Raw genomic sequence first — 20645 nt, forward strand, 5'->3', positions numbered from 1 at the left:
AAACTGAAGATAAGAAAGTGAAGTATATAAGGGAACATACATAAAGTACGTCACGCGTTTAGGGGGGAGAGGTTTCAAAAATACGTGACAATACATGGTGAAAAGATTGAGAAATGCTCGACAAAGGGGGAAAGGAGTGGTAGAAAAATTCAAAATTTTATGTTACGTACATAACGGATGCCCCCTGAAATATATAAACATAACAACTCAGCATAGCACTTGATTTCATATAGCAATTCTTAGATAAGATTACAAAAATACGTGAAATCCGTGTATAAATGCCTCGATGTCGGAACTCATTTAGGATATCCGGGTTCCTGGGAACCAGGAGCACCATGTCCATCTTTATGGGTACCAATCCCAAAGAGCTTAAGTTCCTGAATCCAACAGTGCTAAAATTACTTCAATCGGTTGAAAAATGCTCAACTTACAGCGATTTAAAAAAATGGGTACCCGGGTACCCATTCGGGTGGTTAAAGGTGTTTTTTTTTTCGAGTGCACAACGGTTAAGAAAACGAAGTGGGTTCACTATTATAGGTTAGCACTGGAACCCGAGAACCGGTATAATCGAAGTCAGTTCGTACGGCCACTAACTAACATGACGTACAAATTCTACTAGTGTTTATTCAAATTTTGAAAATTTTTAACGATTTTGCTAAACGACGATTTAAATTTTTGTTGTATCCGAAGATATGCAGTAATTTTTAGTAGGACCATTTGTTTTGTTTCGCCGGTTTAAGTGGTGGTGTACAATAAACACACTTTACCCTATAACTCCGGTACCGAAAGTCAGATCCAAATGTAATTCAGGAATACTGTATGGGACCGTGAGACCTTTCATTTGAAACTATTTTATTTGAATTTGTCAATATCGGTTCAGCCATCTCCGAGAAAACCTAGAGAGATTATTTGACGAATTTCAACAAACTATGACTTGTTTGAAAGGTATTACAACGAGGTATCTTAGTTTGGAATCTACTGTATTTTAAGGTCAATTGAGAAAGATAAAGTCGAATAGCGAATTTTGACATTAAACTTTTTACAATTCAAAAAGTAAACAACGGATGAATGAACGAAAACAATAGCGTTATGACTGACAGAGAGAATTTTCATTTGCAACCAGTCCGATCTGACGCATTCCAGCCATCTCTGAGATCTACGCCTCTTCAATCAGTACACACATACAGACACACACACAGACATTTACTCAGTTAGTCGAGCTGAATCGATTGGTATATGACACTCGGCCCTCCGGACTTCGGAAAATTTGTCCAAAATTTGAGCGAATATAAAAGGTATATAAATATTTGTAGAATATTTGAAAATTCTTGAAATCCATTGAAAAAAATTTTGTTGAAATTTAAGCTCACTTTAGGGCATATTCTGGAGTGTTTTAGTTCTAAATGCATAATTTTGGTCAGTTTTAAAATTTAAATCCAGAAATTATACCAAAAGAAATTGGCAGCCCCAGCAGCGTTTTACTCGTGTTTCAAATATATAAAAAAATAGGACGACAACGTATACAAGTTTTAAATTTAACAGAAGAACTGATCGAATAAATGAAACTAAAACGGCTTGCTAAAAGATACGTTTGTTCCAGTTTCTGCTCTATTATAGATCTTCCATAAAGACCATCTAGCTGCTGAATTTGCTCTATGTTTAGCTAGAGCAGTTAATAGAATTATTTAGGCTCTTTAAATTCTCTGTCTTTCTCATATAGAAATGCTAAACAATCACGGTGGAAACCGACTTTTGAATCGAGGCCCGGGAGACTGAATGCCATACACCATTCGACTCAGCTCGACAAACTGAGCAAATGTATGTGTGTGACAAATCTTCTCACATTCTTGCAGATGGTTGAATTCATTTTCACAAACTTAAATTCAAATAACAGGTCTTATGGTCCCATACAAAGTTCCTGAATATACTTGGATCCAACTGTCGGTTCCGGAATTATAGGGTGACACAAATGTGATAATAATGTCACTATCTATGCTCAGCGATGGCTAAACCGATTTGACATTAAATACAAAACGGTGTGGCAACGGGCGAAAGAAAACTTAAACCGCGATCGAAGTTAGGTGTTTTTCTCTGATGATTCTTTTGTTATGCATTTACATGCATAATCACCTAGTAAACTTCCACTAGCTGACCACTTCAACAAACTGCTGAATCCCGTCGAGGTCCATTTTTTGGACCTGCTTTGCTTTGTGTCGTATCCTTTTCAGTTCGTCTAAATCGCACAAGACATCTTTCTTCGGCAACTGTTCTTGAATCACTTGTCGATTTTAATGATTTTAATTTTCCATATTTCTAATATCTCTGTCATTGTTTCCAAGTATAGCTTACTTCGATTCTCTCAGTCGAACATAGTCAAGCTGTCAAGCAGAGATGGCATTTCACCAGAGTGATAAACGCTAGAGTCAGATTTTTGCCACACCGAGGATGAAAAAAACGAAGCACCGCACAAAGAGGAAAGCGTACTTCTTCTCAGTGTCGAATAGACAGCATTTGAGTGTGTGCTTGTGGTTAAAGCAGCTGGCCCGAGTGAAACACATTCTCTTCGCATGAATCGCTCACACGCGCTCTCGTCTAAATACACCCAAGTGACCACTGGCGCGTGATAGGGAGCGAACACTTCTGTGAACTTCAATTAATAGAGAGTAGATCTGGCCTTGCTATGAAAAATTTGCAAGGAAAACCGAAAATTTTACGATAAATTGTTTTATTTTGCTGATTTTGCGTGTCCACGCTTCATCTACGAAAACCATACAGCAGAGTGCTTACCGGCGTGTACACCTCTGTGAAAGTATCTGCATCCACCTCGGAGAATTTATTAGCTAATGCTCTAGCACTTTGGTGCGATTCAGTGGAAGAGGTAAAAGGAAATAAACAAACGCACTCATGATGTGTGCACACTCTATACAACAGTGGTGTATAAATGTGAAAGAGAAGAGCTCTCGTTGAAGTTGTAAGTGCGAGGGGAGAAATTTTGCTTGCTCTTCGTCACACAGAGGAGATAGACATCTCTGCTGTCAAGTATTCTCGATCGTAAGCATACTAATGGCGTTTTCGTTTTTAATTTGCACTACACCGGTGCAGTGCTACACTGAAGCATGAATAAACGAACAAAAATTACGAAAACATAAACAGTAACCATTGACTACAATAAACGATTCCATTATACAGAGCTACACCAAACTTTTGATGAGTGCTACACCAGTGGTATCGGCGCAGAAAAAGTGTAGCACTGGTGTAGTGCAATTGATAAAAACGAACGGTTTAGGTGCAGCTTTCGCTACACCGGTGTAGTGCAATTTAAAAACGAAAACAACATAAGCATTCCACATACATTCTTATAATTTTCATAACCATTCTGATATACACTACACTTTGTAATTATTCGTATGAAAAATTCAGATTCTGATCCTTCTTGAGAACCACGCAAAATATCGAGTAGTTAGAAAAATGCCCAACATCCACAGGAATTTGTAAACGAGATTTGTTTGTTTATTTACGGGATCCGTTCTTTTCCAATTGATAATTTCTCTTGATTAGTGTTGTTATAAATTTAATGTGCATAATACAATAAAAAAAATGTATAAACTTATGTTTTCCTAAATCAATAGTCAATGTTAATAAATAAAACGGAAATATTCCAATAGAGGAAATAGCTAACACAATTAAATTGTTTCACATCAACACAACACAAACATAATACTTTTTTATATTGACGGTTTAAACAGATCGGCCAGCAATTCCGGTTCGCTAAGATCCTTCTTGTACCGTTGCATCATTTCCTGCACTTTGATTCGCCTGCGAACATGGGGAGGCTGGTAGCTGCAGGTGAATAAAAAATAAATTATTTTCAACAATTTTTACAAAACAAAGAAAAACAACTTACGAATCGTTATCCAAACGTCTCCGCTTGGCCATATTGTAGGCTGTCTGGCGAATCAAAGAACCGATGACCCGTCTACTAACGACCATGCCGTCGATAAGCGGTATAGCGAAGTTCATCCGTCCGGTGGGTCCGTGCAATTTGACCCGCAGCAGACCGGAGTTAAGTGCATGCAAGAAGATAACGTGACATTCGTTGGAGTTCAGTGGCGTGATCGGGCCGTGCGCTGTTGAGAAACCCGCACGAGTGTAGTGCAGCATATCGTCAATCGGAAACGATAAATGGTCTTCGTAACTCTCCAACCATACAAGTAAAATTTTAGCAGTCGGGGCAGTATACAGGGTCACCGGTTTCGATGCACCCGTTCTCCTGCGAACCGGTGGAATAGGATCAGCCGACTTACTGCTGATTGTCCCCAAACGACCGGGTTCATTTTCCAGCGAATACTGGCGAGCTTTGCTAGAAGCTAACTTCGAAGTTTGAATTTCGCTAACACTTCTCTCGTACGTTGTGTTTAACGTTGCCTCGGCAGTATCATCCAACGATATTTCACTTCGATTGCTACGATTCGGGACTACGATAGCCATCTCCGATGCTACGTCTGCCCAATAGAGTACTTTTTTCTCTCCATTCAACTGCAGATCTTCGATGTTGGACGTATTGAACGATTGACCCTTTCGTTGATCCTTATTTTCCTTCGGGATCTTCCAACTGCTGCTGATGAATCCCGTCCAGCCGGCATGTTCCGCTACGTTTACCGGCCAGCCGAGTGTGTAAAGGACATTCCAGAAATGCACATCAATGTTGGAAAGATTCTCCGGGTCCATATTGCCAATGATGTCGGCTTCGGATGTTTGACCTGCCTTTACGTAAAACACATGAATGGTATCGCATGTCCGTGGGCTCATTTTGTCCAACATTTTCAGATCTTGGCAGAATTCCGGTTTGGAAGCATCCAATGCGGTCAACATTCTTTGACCATTGTTGTTATCACCAATCGAGAGGAAGCCGAAATGTGCCAGAAACAAGCGAGCAGCTTGAAATTCATGACAAACATTGGGAGGAGTAGCTTCCTGTGCGTGACCCAACCCATCGACGGAGCATTCGGTTTGAGCCCAGGACAGTTTTTCATATACCAATTGATCTTCGAGCAATCGAGCCAAATGTTTAGTACACTGGTTTCCAACCTTCTGTTCGGTCGAATCCAACGTGGGAATGGAATAATCCACCACGCAGGGTGGAATGCGTTCGACAGAATCGGGAAAGTACTTGTACTCAATTTCCTGCCTGATCATAATATCATTCATTGGAACGGGCCGTCCGGGGTTCGGAGCATGATACTTCGTACCTGATTTGCTGCGCGATAAGTGACGCAACTGCATCGTCCAAGCGTGCCGACCGAAGGGACCACGGATCAGTACTGAAAACGGTTTTTGGGCAATTAGTTGTGGTGCCAAATGACAAATATTCTATTCACTTACTTGTAACCGTTGGTTGTGGATCCTGGTCGTTTCCCAGCGGTTCCTCGAACAGTGCCAGAATGGTGGAATTTTCAGTTACGAAATACTTGAATTTTCTGATCGCCTGTTCCTGACTGATTTCGGAAGTGTCTTCGTCGTTCGTATTGGAATGTTTTGCTAATACAACCTCGTCGAGTAGCGAAGACAGCGACTGTTTGCCGCACTCATTGGGGAAGTAATCGATCTGCTCAAGTATCAGAGTGAGCAAATTTTCGGCCGCATCACGAACCCTCATCGATGCCGGCTTCAGTTCTTTCTCGTCCTTGTGCTTGACCGGTTCACCGGGTTTGCCGATACTCTTGGAACCGGAAATTCCCAATTCTACCACCTCGAGTACGGTGGTTAGACATTCCTTGTCATGCAGTAAGTACGGATGATGCATCAACCAGGCCGACGTACATTGGAATGCGGCCACAATTGTGCTGTGCAGATCTTTGCTGTGGGCCGGTGGAGGTCGCGAACATTGGTAGCAGATGTAATCACACACCCACTTCACTGCACGCTTGCATTCGAGAGCTTCTAGAAGAAACAAGGGTTGTATCCAAAAAAAGATCAGACAAAAATCCAGGTAGGTTACTACTACCAAGCTTACCCGAGTCTTTGATGTGCATGGCGGCTAGTCCGGATAGCAGCTCCAAAGCAGCCAATGAAACGTTCAGGTCGGCCTTCCAAGACGAGATCAATCGGTGACAGACCAAATAAGTCGCCCGGACAAACAGCGCATGGCCACTATCTGTTTAGGTGAAATGGCAAAAATTTAGTTCAGCAACAATTGATAAATAGATAGTTTTTTTTGTGTTAATACCAAAATACTCCACTTTGCAAATAGAATTACTTCCGGTGATTGAAATTTTAAGTAGCTATCTAACCTATGTAATTATCTAACCATAATAATAAAAGAACATGAGCAGAAAATGTTCACTCATATGTGATTTTTCATTTAAAAAAAAAGTGTTAGTACTACTAAAATACGCGAAATACAAGATACAAATTATTTAGAGCAGTTCAGATTAGACTTATACTAATACAAAACATACAAGTATTACGAAAGAACCTATTTTAAATATTTCTTACACATTTCGTTTCACTGTTCTAGATACTATTTTGTTGAAGAAGCTGCAACGGTTGGAAACGTTATTCAACTTATGATTGAACTTTTTAGTAAACTATGGTTAAAAGCCTTAAAAAAGTACTTCCTAAATTATTCCTTATTTGATTTTGTACATCTCTAATCAAAAAACAGCTGAAACAGGAAACATGGTCTTAAAATTAGGTTCAAATTTCACACCCTGATCTTGAATATTTCATCGAGAGATACGTTTCTGCACAATAACACATCACAATGATGTAAGAATGAACAAACTGCACTGACTTTTTTGATTTAGTTTTTGACGTGGGACTACATTTTCCTTCACTATACTCACCTGGGTGCATTTTCAAAAACTCACAACACAAGAGTGACACTCTCGTGAGATGGACAATTCGCTCCTGAACTTCTCCAGTGAATCGAATCATTAAGGAGCAGGACTCTTTGCAAGCGTATGAGTAATGCCAACAATGTGTGCGTAAAAACAAATTCCGGCGCATCTTTTCCTGATTTTACTCAATAAATTTGCCATATGGTTGTGAAATAAACCAATCGGTTCATACTGCTTAAAATTGCAATTCAAGAATAGCGAAAATCTTAGTCTAAAACTCTTCCGTTTTCCTTAAAACTGCTCGCGATAAATTATTTCAGTTTCAGCTTACTTCCACTAACACATTTGATTAGCAACAAACACATTCCTATATTGACTTCCTTTTGCAGAAATTATTGCGATATAAAGATTTACGTACCATCAATTAGTAATCCGGAAAAAAGGAACCTTGAATTTAACATGCGAAAGGCAATGGATATGGAATATTGTCGTAAAACTATTTATTTTTCCGGCAAACTGCTTTTGTAACAGAAAATATTTAGATTTGTTTATTTTGTGTAGCGCAATCTAATACAAAATGCATTGAAGCAGTGTTGCTAACTTTTTTAATAGGGAATTAAAATCTACATTCAGAGAATGTAAGCAATTTTTTCAACAAACGTTGGTGAAAAATTGTTCAAAACTGATATTTTATCCAAGATGTCAAATTTAACATTCATTTGAGAATAAATTATTGTGAAAAAAGATTGTTTGAATCTCAATAGTGCAATCCACTTTGATAAACTCTGTGCACTGCATATATGAATACACAGATCTATGGCATATGTACCAAATAAAATGTACGTAATACACAATAAACCAACACAAGTTAACTTGGTTTACTCTTGATCCTTAAAGTGAGGTGATATTTAAAAGATATTTTTATTCAGGCCTATAAATAAACAATTTTTTGAAGTGGATCTCGTTGTCACTCTTTTTCTAGGAGGAGAAGAGCTTCCATTTCCCTCCTGCGAGGGTTGAGGGGCACTTTGTTCGTGGCTCGTCTCGTCCTCCATTGCCGCATCGGTGGTTTTGTTGTTGATTTCCGCCTTCTTTCCGTTTTCCTTGTTGTTCGCAGTCTTGAGCTCGTTGCTAGTTGCTGTAGGAGCGCCTTGTTGTACATTGGTTGCAGTTGTTGGTTGGTTTGATGGTGAAACAGGAGTACTACGCTCACTAGTTTTCTTTGTTGAACGGTTGACCTTGTCTTTGGTTGAAGATGTTCTTTTCGCAGTTTCAGTGCAAGGTTTACCGTAGTGTGCAGGTTGTTCACAAAACTGACATGTAACCAGCTGATTTTCATAGGTAATCAGCGTTTTACACGGATGGGTCCCACCTTAACCACAAATGATGTCTGATGGAATTGCCTTACGTAGTTGCATACGTATCACTCGCACGCCATTCCGGATGCCGGGGAAAAAATTCCGCCATACTTCTCTTCCGATGGAAAGAACTTCACCGTACTGCGACATGATTTCCCGAACGCACTGATAGCTGTTCTGTGGGGGAAGGTCATGCACGCGTACTTCTATGGCACTGTCCACCATGTGCACAGGAATTTTGTATTTAATGTTGTCACACTCAACGCTGTGCACCTCGTTGTTAACAAAAGCGAAAGCAATTGCATCGCTTTCACGTTTAAACATAATGTACACACAGTTAGACGCCTTGTTGAATTGAATCTCAGTTACATTATTAGCGTCTAGATGCATTCGTTCTTTAAGTAATATTTCAATTTCATTTGCTGCTGGTCTAACTTTGCAATGCTTGCAATCTATACAAATTGAATTTGGTCTTGTTGGTCAAGTTTCAGGCTTTGTTAAATCGTATTCGACCATTTCGTACACTCTATTGTTCACTGCACTGTATTGTCTTTGTTTCTTTTGCTTCGACCGCAAACGATTTTCGACTGTGTTGGCTGAGATGCGAGCACGAACTGAAAGTGATGTGATAGCTCACAGCTCTTTTTAAAAGAGCCGCAGCTAACCAGTAAGGTAGGTAGAAACAAACTACGGATCTTCGGCTCATGAAGAGCGAGTTATAAGTGAAAAGAAATGAGTTTTCGGTCGTTCGATAAGGATTTATATAATCTAACTACCAATAGAATCGAATTTTTATAGCCGTTAGGACCGTCCTTAGTGAAAAAGCTACATACGAAATCACGTAAAAAGAAACCTCTTAAGAAAAATTGAATCAGTTTGGATTCAATCGCCATTGCTAGCAGATTTATTGTGTGTCGTTTGCAAAGCCAGTTTCGCTTTCGACAAGAGCGATTTCGTCACAGCTGCCAGTTGTTTGCATTGGTGAAAAAACAACGAAAAGAGGACAACACTGGAAAGCATCACACAAAATCAGCCGTTCTAATGGCTCTAAAAGTTTTCTAAACAACTGTTAGGATTACTTGCTCGCAAATCGAAGGTGGATATCCTCAGTTTAGTGCAAATCTAGAACAGTTTGATTAGATTTGTGCACTTTTCGCTGTGTGAAATTCACAGTTATAAAGATCAAGTGAAGCCTTCTTTGTTTTTGTGAAAAATGTGAAAAAGGGGAATGCTTGCACAATTCATACAATTGATCAACTAATTGATATTCGGAAGTGTTAAGGAACATGTCAGTTGTTTTCGTATTCACGACATCCAGTTATGTCTCTGACATTACCCACCCGTTCTTTTTTCCTTGTTGGAGTATTTTCTTTAATTTTTTCAATATCAAGTTTATTACGCAAACCACACCGAAAAGTGAACAACAGCGGAAAAATTGGTGCTAATCAGCCCTTTTAAAGGCTGCAAATGTTTACGAAATAGCTAATAAGTGCAAAATAAAATCAACATTCTGCCGAAAAATGCACAGAACAGTGATCAAAATCGGAGAAAATTTCACAATTTTTCCCTTATGAAAGAAACAAATGAACTCTGTGCTGCATTTTCCTTTTGTTGAAAATGCAAATCCTAAGTGAAATATATCTAAAAAAGACTGCAAACAAAATCACGTAAAAAGAAAGCCCTTCAGAAAAATTTGCTTCAGTATTGAATCTTCAGTATCAATCCGAACTGTGAGCAGTTCTGTTGAGGGACGGTTGCAGTGCGAATTTCGCTTCAAACGAGAGCGATGGCTGGTTGCTTGCATTGGAGCAAAACACACCGAAAGCTGAACAACGATGGGGAACATCCTCTAAAATCGTCCCTTATAAGGACTCTAAATGTTAACTAGAGAACTATAAAGATTCTAAGATTAACTAGAGAACTATAAAGATTTCCTTTCTGCGAATCGGAAGTAAAAATCATCAGTTAGGTGCAAAACTGGAAGCTTTTTTCAATTTTTACAGTGCGAACTTCGCACCAACGGGGTGCAAGTAAAGCCAAAATTAGGCTTCTTCACATTCGAGAAAAATGCACCGAACAGTATTCCACAATTGCAAAGATTTCCACAATTCCGTACAGTATTTTGATAATTTCTTTGTATATACTCAGTCCGCCCTATTCTGCATTTCTATCGAGTCGGATTATTTCGATCGAATGTGGAAATTTGCATTCGGTATTTCGATCGAGTGAGGCTCGAACTAAAATAGCTATAAGAGATATTCTTCCGTTGAAATAGGCAAACCTTAAATAAAATGATTAGTTCAGTGCAAATCCATCCATTTTATCAATTTAGTGCACCGTTTGCAATGCGAACTGCGCATCAATTATGTGCGGAAAAACATCCAGCCCTTCAGCAAAATTTGCTTCAGTATTGAATCAATTCGCACTGTGAGCTGTTCTGCTGCCGGACGGACGAGAAAAGTGAACTTCAAGCATTTCCCCGGCCTACTGCGTTAGTAGAAAGCGCCGCTGTTCATCGCGAGCACCGTTCGAGTCGTTTAGTGCAGTGTGAATTACGTTTCAGGACGATTACATCATCATTCAGCTGCAGGTCGTTTGCATTCGAGTAAAATTCTTCGAAAAATGAACAACGGAAAAATATCAATTATTCGACCCTTCTAAAGGCCACAGAAATTCCCAAACAGCTATAAGACATATTCTTTCGTTGACATATGTATGCAAATCATAAATAAAATGATTAGTTTAGTACAAATCTATAATTATTTTATCAATTTAGTGCACCGTTTGCAATGCGAACTTCGCATCAAACAAGTGCCGAAAAATATCAAAATATGAAAAATGTGAGTGCTATAATCCGTAATTACTGTGCAATCATTTGGCTCCTGATAATTTTCAGTGTTTCCTCATCGAATCAAGCAAAGAGTTTATTCGATTTTCTCATATACATTGAATTGATTATTAAAATCGAACATCAATCAAAATACGTGTCGTCACTAACACATACAACGTCCAACTTCAGTATGGGTGCCATTTTAGTGCTGTTGGGGAGAGCACACAAGCAAGGAGCAGATTTACTTCGTGCACCGTTTACCACAAGAGAGGAAACTGATTTGATCGGAATTTTGCTCATGGAAATAATGATCAACTGTGTTGAAAATCGAAAAAATGGTAACATTCGGTTCATTTCAGAATCCAACGCATTTCGCAAAGTACTACCAGAAAAAACAGTCCGTCATTCAATAATAAATTACTCAATGTGCTTTGCCTTTCATCTTCAATGTGTAGGTGTTTATACTTGATCATTGAACCGATTTGCATTATGTGAGGTTCGTTAGTGAAATTAAAGTCCATTTTGGTTTCGTGTTTGCTTTTTGCGCAATTCACTTTCTCGCCCATGGAAGTGGGCAAAAAGCAAACAATTTTATCAGAATTCTGCTTCTGCCTTCGGAGAAAATATCTGCATCGTAATATAGTTCGATCAAAATTCACTGGAAAGTGATCAAATTCCATAAATCAGCCGTTTTAAGGGTCACAAAACATCCACCAAGAGCTATAAGAATTAATCTACCGTTGAAATATGCAAATCAGAAATCGAATATTTAGTTTAGTGCAAATCCGTAACAGAATATTGAGTTTAGTGCACCGTTTGCAGTGCCTAAAACCAGAGTGACGACGGCGGTTCGTTTGAAACACACATATTTGACAATATCATTCCAAACCAGCAAAAGACAATGTAAAGCTACCAAAACAGCCTAAAATTTAGATAAAATAGGTTGAGATGTCGCTACTATGATGTTAAGCAAGAGCAAATAATGCCAACATTATGAGGCCTATATGCGGCGTTCGAGAAACATGAAGCGAATGGTGTTCAATATTGGAAAAATTTAATCAATTCTGTTCATTCAAGGCCAGAAATTTCGAAATTCATTAGCATTATGTTAGTTTCGTTCCCTGAAATATGCAATGGCTCTGGAATCGACCGTTATGATTGGAATGAAAAGGAGAGTTCATTTCAAGAGCCTTTAACGAAAATTGCAGCAAGTCACTGTATCAATTCGCACTGTGTGCAGTTCTATCGCGGAACAATTTTTACTCCGACTTTCTGCTTCTGATCCTTTGCATTTGAGTGAAATGCAGTGAACAGTGTCAAACATTAGATGACCAATGTTGGCTACATAACGATATTATCCATTGATATAATTAATAGCTCTTTTTAGACCTCCAAAGCCCCAACATTATAATAAAGAACGTATTCGATTAATTTGAAGTATCAGTTGCATAATTTGGAGTAGTATTAAGAGACAGTATGTCTATATAGCACGACAACAGTCCTACGTCAATATCGCGGTTATCTCTTTGGCACTACGAATACCAAGTTTTTCTTTTTCAGTTGTATTTCTATTAATTTTTTTTCACAAGCTCACTAAATCACAATTCAAATAAGAATCACTACTCTTAAAAGTCTAACCAAATTCTAAGTGGAGATAAATTTAACAACAAATCAAAGAAAGGAATCAAAATTTACCATAAACTGCAGATGAACTCAACTCTAAATCATGAATAATGTCGGATGAGAAATCATCGAAAGCCGGCAAACTAGAAGGCTCATTGCTAAGCGTGGCGGTGCTGTTGCCTCCGATGCTGGAGTTGGCGCTATTGATCGAGTACGTACTCTTCTCCGAGCATGCTACAAACAGAAGATGTGTGTGATGTGATTGGTGTTTCAATTTCATATGCTTAAAACTGATGCTGATTTGAAAAGGAGCAAAAACGAAAATAATTAGCAGATAGCAGGACAGTAACATTTGGCGAGAACCTTATAAAGGTAACAAAGCTAAAGATAGAAAAATAAAATCATAACGAATAGTAGCCAAAAGGTATTGGGCGAACATTCAAACCTGAGCTAAGCAAATTGGAATCATTGGCCTGTTGCGTAGAATGTAGCACGTCTCCACCTAGCTCCATCTCTTCGAACGATCCAGAATCTTGTACGCAAAGATGAAGTCCACCCAGAAGCATGTGAGTGTTCTGTGCATCGCTCTCCACTTGCAGTGCATTCATTAAAATATTGATCAAGCGTGGCTTGAGCTGTGCGAATGTTATCATCCTGAAACAAGATATGTTACATTCACCAAAAGCCATTAAGGAGATTTATTTACTTGTCAGCTGGTCCTCCGGTGATGTCTCGGATTGGAAGAGTTTGGAAATGCAATGGTAAAGCTAAAATCGACAGCAATACATTGATTGCTGCCCGTCTCAGCTCGGTTTTATTCACAATCACATTTTGGGATTTCATTCGAAGCTCCTTTTCCGGGAGAATTAATTCCAACGCTGCAATGAACGATGGCAAAAGTACCTGAATTCCTTCCAAATCAATTCTGAACATATCGGAAGAGTTATACAAAATGCTGGCCAAGGTTTCCTCACATTCTTTCGTATCGTTTAGTTTAAGGCCCTGTTGCAAGGCCATATAGAAGCGAGCCAAATACACCGGCAAGATTTCCTCCCCGGTTTTCTTAGCGCAAAAGATCCGACAAAGAGCTCCCACGGCTTCCGCTTTACCCGATTCGTATTTGTCGATGGTAAGCCCCGGTGGAACGTCACTCATTTCCGATAGGGACGGTGGCTGCGAGAGACTACCCTTGCGGTTATCCATAATCATCGACGAGGGACGACGTTTCGCTTCGGCGGCACGTTCTGCGGAATAAAATATGCATATCGATGGATCAGTTTAAACGTAAAGTTCTCGCTCGGACTGGCAAACTCTCACTCTTCATATTGTGTATCCACGTTTCACCGCCAATGTGAGCAGCATCGAACAGCCACTCTCCGAACAAATGAAGTATACTGTTACAGCGCGGTCTGTTTGCCGCCAATGGGTAGCGATTTTCCTGACACAGAGACAGCATAGCTAGAATTAATTTTGAATTAATGGGAACTCATGACGAATGAGTTAAGTCGTACTTACAGGAAAATCCAGATGAAGGCAACGATGTCGACTGAGGGATCGAATTGGGCTGAGCAGCAGATGATCGGCTGCTAGTAAGTCCACTGAACGAGCTCTTGGTTAGACCTTTAAATTATTGTCAACGAAAAACAAAGGATCTATTAGACTTATGGGTTTCATCAAGAAACGTGATGTCGTGATGCAATTATTTACGTTTGATGGTGCTGTTGAGCTTAATACGAATTTCAAATAAATTCAAAGTGTGTTAATCAACCATCTACTGCAAGCTGACGGTAAAGGAACCAAAAAGAAAAATCTGTAATTCAACATGGAGAGCCACATCGGACCCCAACTAAACACACAGATCAAGCCAAAACACACAAAAGAAGTATGGAGAACTTTGCGCACCCTTCGCCTGAGCCATCTGAGAAATTACTGTGTGAGCTGAAATCGATGGTGCGACGCTGAAGCTTTTGGCTAGTCGCCTTTGCAATGGTGGTGTTGGTGAATTTGGAACTCCCTCAGACGATGTGCCATCGTGTGAAACACTGCCCATGAAGCTACTGATGACCCCAGCTCCTACATGTCCGGAAAAAGAATGCCCGTCCGTTGGATGACTAACGATATTGTTAATTCCAGTACCAACACCAGGAAGACCACCACCACCACCAATAGCATTGCTGTTCAGTCCATGACTGGAGCCACTTCCAACGACACCAAGAGCTGCTCCAAGACCGAGACCTCCCAAACCACCGGATGCACGAACTGATGGGCTCTGTTTAATCTCTCCGCCGGAGTGCCTAAAGTTTATGTTTGGTGTCACATTTCCCGGACCACCCCCGTAATATTGAAGCTGGTGAATGTTTTCCAAAATCCCTGCATTGTCATGTCTATACAAAGCTATGCCTGGTTTCAAATTTTAATAGCAGCATTGGAATAAAGACGATCAAGATCTTGATTTGATGGTTTGCCAATTTTACTCACACTGTGTGAGTCGCAGTGAACTTACCTAGAAACGCATCGACCAGGCCAGCTATCCCTTTCATAGTTTTCAGAAAGATCTGTGGAAGCTGCAGCAGACATGGATGGTAGTGAGGCTCAATACCATCCGTGTTGAGTAGTACGGCTTGGATGAACTGCGGAGTTCGACTGATCACCTGCGGGCAGCAAAGATCTGTCGGTGCTCCCAGAATTTTAAGAAATCGTATCCACGATTGAGCGATTCCATCGTTAGTCATTCCCGACGGAATTAAATGACTGTCTTCCTCCACTGGGAAAAAAAAAACAAAGGTATGAGTAGTTTAAAAACCAAATAATCTTCCTTTTCCGATAGCTTACAAATTTTCATTTCCGGAAATGCTGGCCCATAAGTGAATTCAAGCAGCTTCGCTGTCAACACCAGATTGACTCTGTTCCACTGTTCTACCAGAGCGATTCGGTGGCGCCATGCTCCGCAGGATTCTTGGAATGTTTTCCACAGCGACGGAGAAGGGAAGCAACGACTGCAGGCTAGCAGCCACACTTCAAACAACACGCTCAATACTCTTTCGCATAGCTGATCCCCAACATCATCCTTGACGATTGGTGGAGCCAAAAGAATTTCGTTGATAGCCAGCAAAAACAGTAACAGCGCTTCCCAAGTTTCAACCGTCAATATCTTGGAGTTTTGTGCGGTATCTTGTAACGTCCGTAAGACTCGATGGCAGAACACCGCCTGTCGATTTATTGTGTCCGTTCCTAAAATAATACGAATGGATATTCAATGCTGTTGGTTTGAAACCGTTCTACAGCTCCTTCACCTAATTCTTCTTGATAGAGAAATGGCCAGTCTTGATGAGCATGAGAAGAAAGACAGGTTAATATCAAACCACCGAAAACACAACGCATAAATATTAGTGACAGCAGAAGAAAAAAAAGTGCATTAAAGCAAAATCAAGTGCAATCATTAAACAATAAAAAAAAACAATTTATAATTCACAGCCCGACAAAACTTGATACCTTCTCCTGGTCGTGGAACGAAGAGATTGTACAAATGCTTAATAATTTTCCTAGCGTACGTGTTTGGATCATCGCAAATCGGTTTCGGAACACTAATTTTGGTCTGCGGCAGTAGCGCCGTAACCCACTCGCAGTAGATATTAACACAGTCCTTGATGATGTCGTGTTCGGCAAGGGGTAACGAAAGCCCGTGGCAAATTACATCCATGCACCATTGTACCTACAAAAATGAAAAATGAAACTTCCCAACCATTGGGTCAATAATTCCTAATACCTCCTGATCCGAGGCCAACGTGCTCGGTTCGGCCACATTGGTTATGCCAAGATTTCCAGCTAACTGTTTGACGACGACAGCTGCCACATCACGCCCACCAGCGATACCAAATTTTCCCAGTACGCTCTGGGACTGGGCGTTGAAAATATTTTCCGAAATAGTCGGCACCAGCGAAGCCCACTCCGAGTACATGCTGCTCTAGGGGCAATAATTGATCATTTTCTCAAAGCATTCAACAAAAAATGAAAAATGCAACTTTCACAAGAAACGACACAAACTTTTCACTACAAAATGTTTACGTTCTTCATCTGATTGCCATTCTTTCCGATAATGACGATCAGGGATGCCAATTTAAATTATGAAAGAATCTTGTGCACACTGAAAAAAACCGGCTTTAAAATTGCAAAAATTACTCCGAACTATTAGCCTTTCTGACAGCTCATTTACAACCACAAAAGCGAATGAGATTGGTTTGTTTTAACCAGGAAATGCCAACATTAAATACGATTCAGACGATGAATCAGCTATCAAGTGATATACGGATATACTTGATATCACGTGCGATAGCGCTTGATATCCCATACAATTAGATGTCATGTCGAGTTGTCAAAAATGAGGATATTCAAATTAACAACTTAATTGTCAAACAATATCATATCGTTCATATGTGAACACTTCGACGTGATATGCATATCATCTCGTTATATCAAGTGATATCAGCACTAATTTCAAGTAACAATTCGAATGCCTTATGGTTTTATTTATAATTTATAGGAGTTTTGTAATTTATTTTTCAATCACTACCTGTTTTATGTTGTATCATAGTTTTTGAAGCTTCTATAAAACCCTTTACCTAGACTAAAAATAAACCATGCAAACGCTTTTAATATTGCTTTCAAACATTTTCTTTAAAACGTTGTTGTCAGTTAAATTCTTCCATAAATCTAGTTTTGTGTGTGCGTGTTCGTTGGATGACAGTTTCTCTCAGAGTTAATTTGAGGGTTCTAAAGTACATTTATGACCCATTTGTTGTGGGCTAATTGATTTATTGCTTTTTAGGTTAAGTGTAATTTGCATTAAAGAAAATTTCATTGCCGCCATAATGATGTTCTTTGCCGTAGCCTTTATCGACATCAAATAAACTTCGAAGTACAAAAACGAGGAAATATGGTGGACTTTCATGATTCATTTTCAGAACGTAGGTACAAGTTTCAACGCCACGAAATAGTTCTATACAAAAATGGCGAATCACAGAAAATAATTTTTATAACTCATGGAGACTCGCGAAAACCGCATTTATTTCAAAGCGATCAGTTATAATTCTTATTTATATCCATACATTCACGATAAAAATAGAAGCGCACGAAGTTTCTACGTTCGGAAAAAGCCTCAAGCTCGTAAACAAAATCTAAATCTAATATATTGCATTCAAAGCAGACATGACACACACACATAGTCAAGAAACATATTATCAAAACGACAGTTTATTCATAGTGGAATTCATTCCATCCGAATAAATTTAATGTTGATCGTAAAGCAGGTTTCAAATTTTTCTTGAATATGGAGTTTTAATACAGGTTTATGCTGATTTTTCATTTTGCTTTTTTAAACCTTATGAAGAACATACTCTTATAGAGGTTTTCAGTAGGCTTTCGTGAACTTTAAAGTTTTAATGCAAGATTTATTATGTACCATTGAAGCCACAAGTATTTTAAATATAAAATCAACTCATACACAATCTGACAGAAACGAGACTGTTCCATATGTGTTCCACTGAATTCAGGACGGCGCTAGTGTACCTAAAAGTTTACATGAGAAACCAGTACTTCATTACGCCATTTACGATTACTGTGTATGGTTCCAGCAATATATTTCAAAGGAGCATAATTTTCATATTGTGACTCACGCAAGAACTCCTGAATGAAATAAAAATATGGCGATTTTTTCTAACAGCGCTGTATAGCAACAAACTCATCCATAACACCCGTCATAAATCTACAAACATGCTTATTTTGTAATTTTTCTATCTTTTAATCCACTCTGCCCAACGTTTTCTCTTTGTTCTGAAAAAAACTATTAATAGTAATTGATAGAGTTAGAAATGAAGTGTTTTTCGAAATGTGTGTGACTAAAGAGTACCTAACGTATTTAGTCATGTAAATAAACACGCAAAGAATTAGTAGCCAGTTGTAGGAGTATTTGTTATCATTGTATAATCTTCTAACGACTCGGACAAAGATAAGGAAACCATAGATTTAATCTTGGTTCGCACATTAGTAGTATTGTTTTTCAAGATTCAGTAGAATAAATTACTTCACGTTGATTGTTCATTGAAATGTGATGAACTACTTTTAAACCTTCTATTGATGAAAAGAGAAAAATTATACTTATACTAAACCATACTAACTTATCATCATAATTATTTTGTCAATGTCAAAAAATGCTAACAAAATTTATTTTACTTTTTTAAAGATAAAAGTTTAAACCGCAGATTGTCGAAAAATAGATACGTTATTTCCAAATGTTATTCTATTTACGACGCCATTTTGGAACCAGAGAACCAAAACTTTCACTTATATTATCGATGTAACGAAACATATCGCTATATTCGGATTCAATTTTTATTTGCAACTTATTCCACATATGAACCCATGCACTTATTTACATCACTCAGTTTTGCAATGAAGAAAAATGGCTACTTTGATGAATCACCGAATTTCGGTTGTCCAAAAGTTGTTTACCGAGATTTCGGTAAGTTGATATCATTAATTTGCTTATTTCGGCAAAACGACCAATTGCTGGTAAACACGGTAATTTACAATCCGAATATCAGTAAAACATTTTGAATTGCCGAGAAATCGGAAATAATAAACCGAGAATTTTGAAAAAGCTATCTTAGCCGAAGTTTTAGTAAAATATCGCTTTGCCATTCGTTTTCGGCATCTCTTGTCGCCGAGATCAAAATTAAGCTTTAAGCGTGTATGACAAGAAGAGAATCGCTTAACAAAAACTACATTATGCATCTAAAAAACACAATGAAATAGCTACTTGTCAAAACTAAGCACTCTGTGTGCCGCAACTGTTCAATTAAATGAAAACGAAAGTGTCAATCTTGATAATGCACCAACGCATTGTGTTAGTGTGTGATTGGCACATTGTTCTGAGCGTCCGCCCCTTGGTGTATCGCAGTGTTTGTTTATTGAAGAATCCAACCAACTCTTCTGCGAACGCTGCGCTGCTCGAGTGTCGAGCTTTGAACTAAGCGGTGGTGATAATTTTCAGACTTTGCTTAAAGATTCGAAAACATGACGGGTTTTAATTTTTTTTGCATGAATCGAATACTAACATACAGAAATTTGATAAAAAAAAATCGATCATTAATGATTCAGTAACTTTCCGTGGTATGTTTGATTGATATTTATGGAGAAATCGTAAGATGAAATATCAAATTCGAAGAAGAGAGGTTGGGTACTGTTTTCATATCTTTGAAATTCTTTGTTTTTATGGTTGAAGTTTAAGATTAATTGGTGAACTATGATCCAACGTTGTTTTACTCCTCTATTTACCCATGTTTTATCATCTAAATCAAATCTGTATGGGAGCTGAAAATTTCAAATTCCATCCGAAATTTTCAAGAGTATAGGACAATTTTAATTCACTGTAATCCGATGAAATATCATAATTTGATTAAAACCGAAGTTAAGGAAACGTTTGAAAAAATTAAATAATTCGTTTGATGACAACACGTGAATAACCTTTTTTTACCCATATTTGTAAGGTTTTGCCATCTGTATTCGTTCAAAGACAAGTAAATTGAAAAATTCGTCCAAAATTTTTCTAAATACATGCGATATGTCAGAAGAATCACCATAACGCTGTCTCAATGTAGAAATAATCTCAATATTTTGTGATATTTTGATTGAGTTGACATATAATTTGAACGATATGGAAATAAAATGCGAGTCATAAACTTGTGAGAATTCAAAGTAAACAAATAGATTTTGTCACTTGCTTATACAATCATTTGCAAAATCAACCGTAAAATCGGACTGAATTTAAAAATTTTTGACCATTGGTTAGTTCTATGCTTGCCGCTTGGGCAGCGCGACAGTCACAAAAGTGAGGCGCTTTCGCATGACCCCTAGTGAAACGTCTGATTTATCGTTCCTAGGTCAGAATGAAACACGTCACAGTTTTTTCGGGTTGCTATTGAAACGTCAAAATCATTC

General features: G+C 38.6%; 1 protein-coding gene across 5 annotated transcripts; it reads right to left on the reverse strand.

Annotated features, from left to right (window-relative positions):
• Window positions 1-3554: 3554 nt before the first annotated feature.
• On the reverse strand, window positions 3555-16751 carry LOC131432075 (ral GTPase-activating protein subunit beta). 5 transcript variants are annotated; one of them, XM_058598128.1, is made up of 15 exons: window positions 16417-16751; window positions 16143-16362; window positions 15944-15973; window positions 15483-15881; window positions 15154-15414; window positions 14553-15050; window positions 14166-14270; window positions 13968-14108; window positions 13357-13894; window positions 13096-13304; window positions 12723-12884; window positions 6014-6154; window positions 5383-5937; window positions 3905-5321; window positions 3555-3840 (listed from the first exon to the last, which is right to left on the reverse strand). In XM_058598128.1, exons 1-15 carry the CDS (start codon window positions 16606-16608, stop codon window positions 3726-3728), a joined length of 4983 nt encoding a protein of 1660 aa, XP_058454111.1. In that variant the 5' UTR covers window positions 16609-16751; the 3' UTR covers window positions 3555-3725. The 5 variants fall into 5 exon arrangements, with proteins under 5 accessions (XP_058454111.1, XP_058454110.1, XP_058454113.1 ...); XM_058598127.1 differs by having other exon boundaries at window positions 5383-5940; XM_058598130.1 differs by lacking the exon at window positions 15944-15973.
• Between the last annotated feature and the right edge of the window lie 3894 nt (window positions 16752-20645).

Source organism: Malaya genurostris, chromosome 2 (assembly GCF_030247185.1).
Source record: "Malaya genurostris strain Urasoe2022 chromosome 2, Malgen_1.1, whole genome shotgun sequence".
NCBI lineage: Eukaryota > Metazoa > Arthropoda > Insecta > Diptera > Culicidae > Malaya > Malaya genurostris.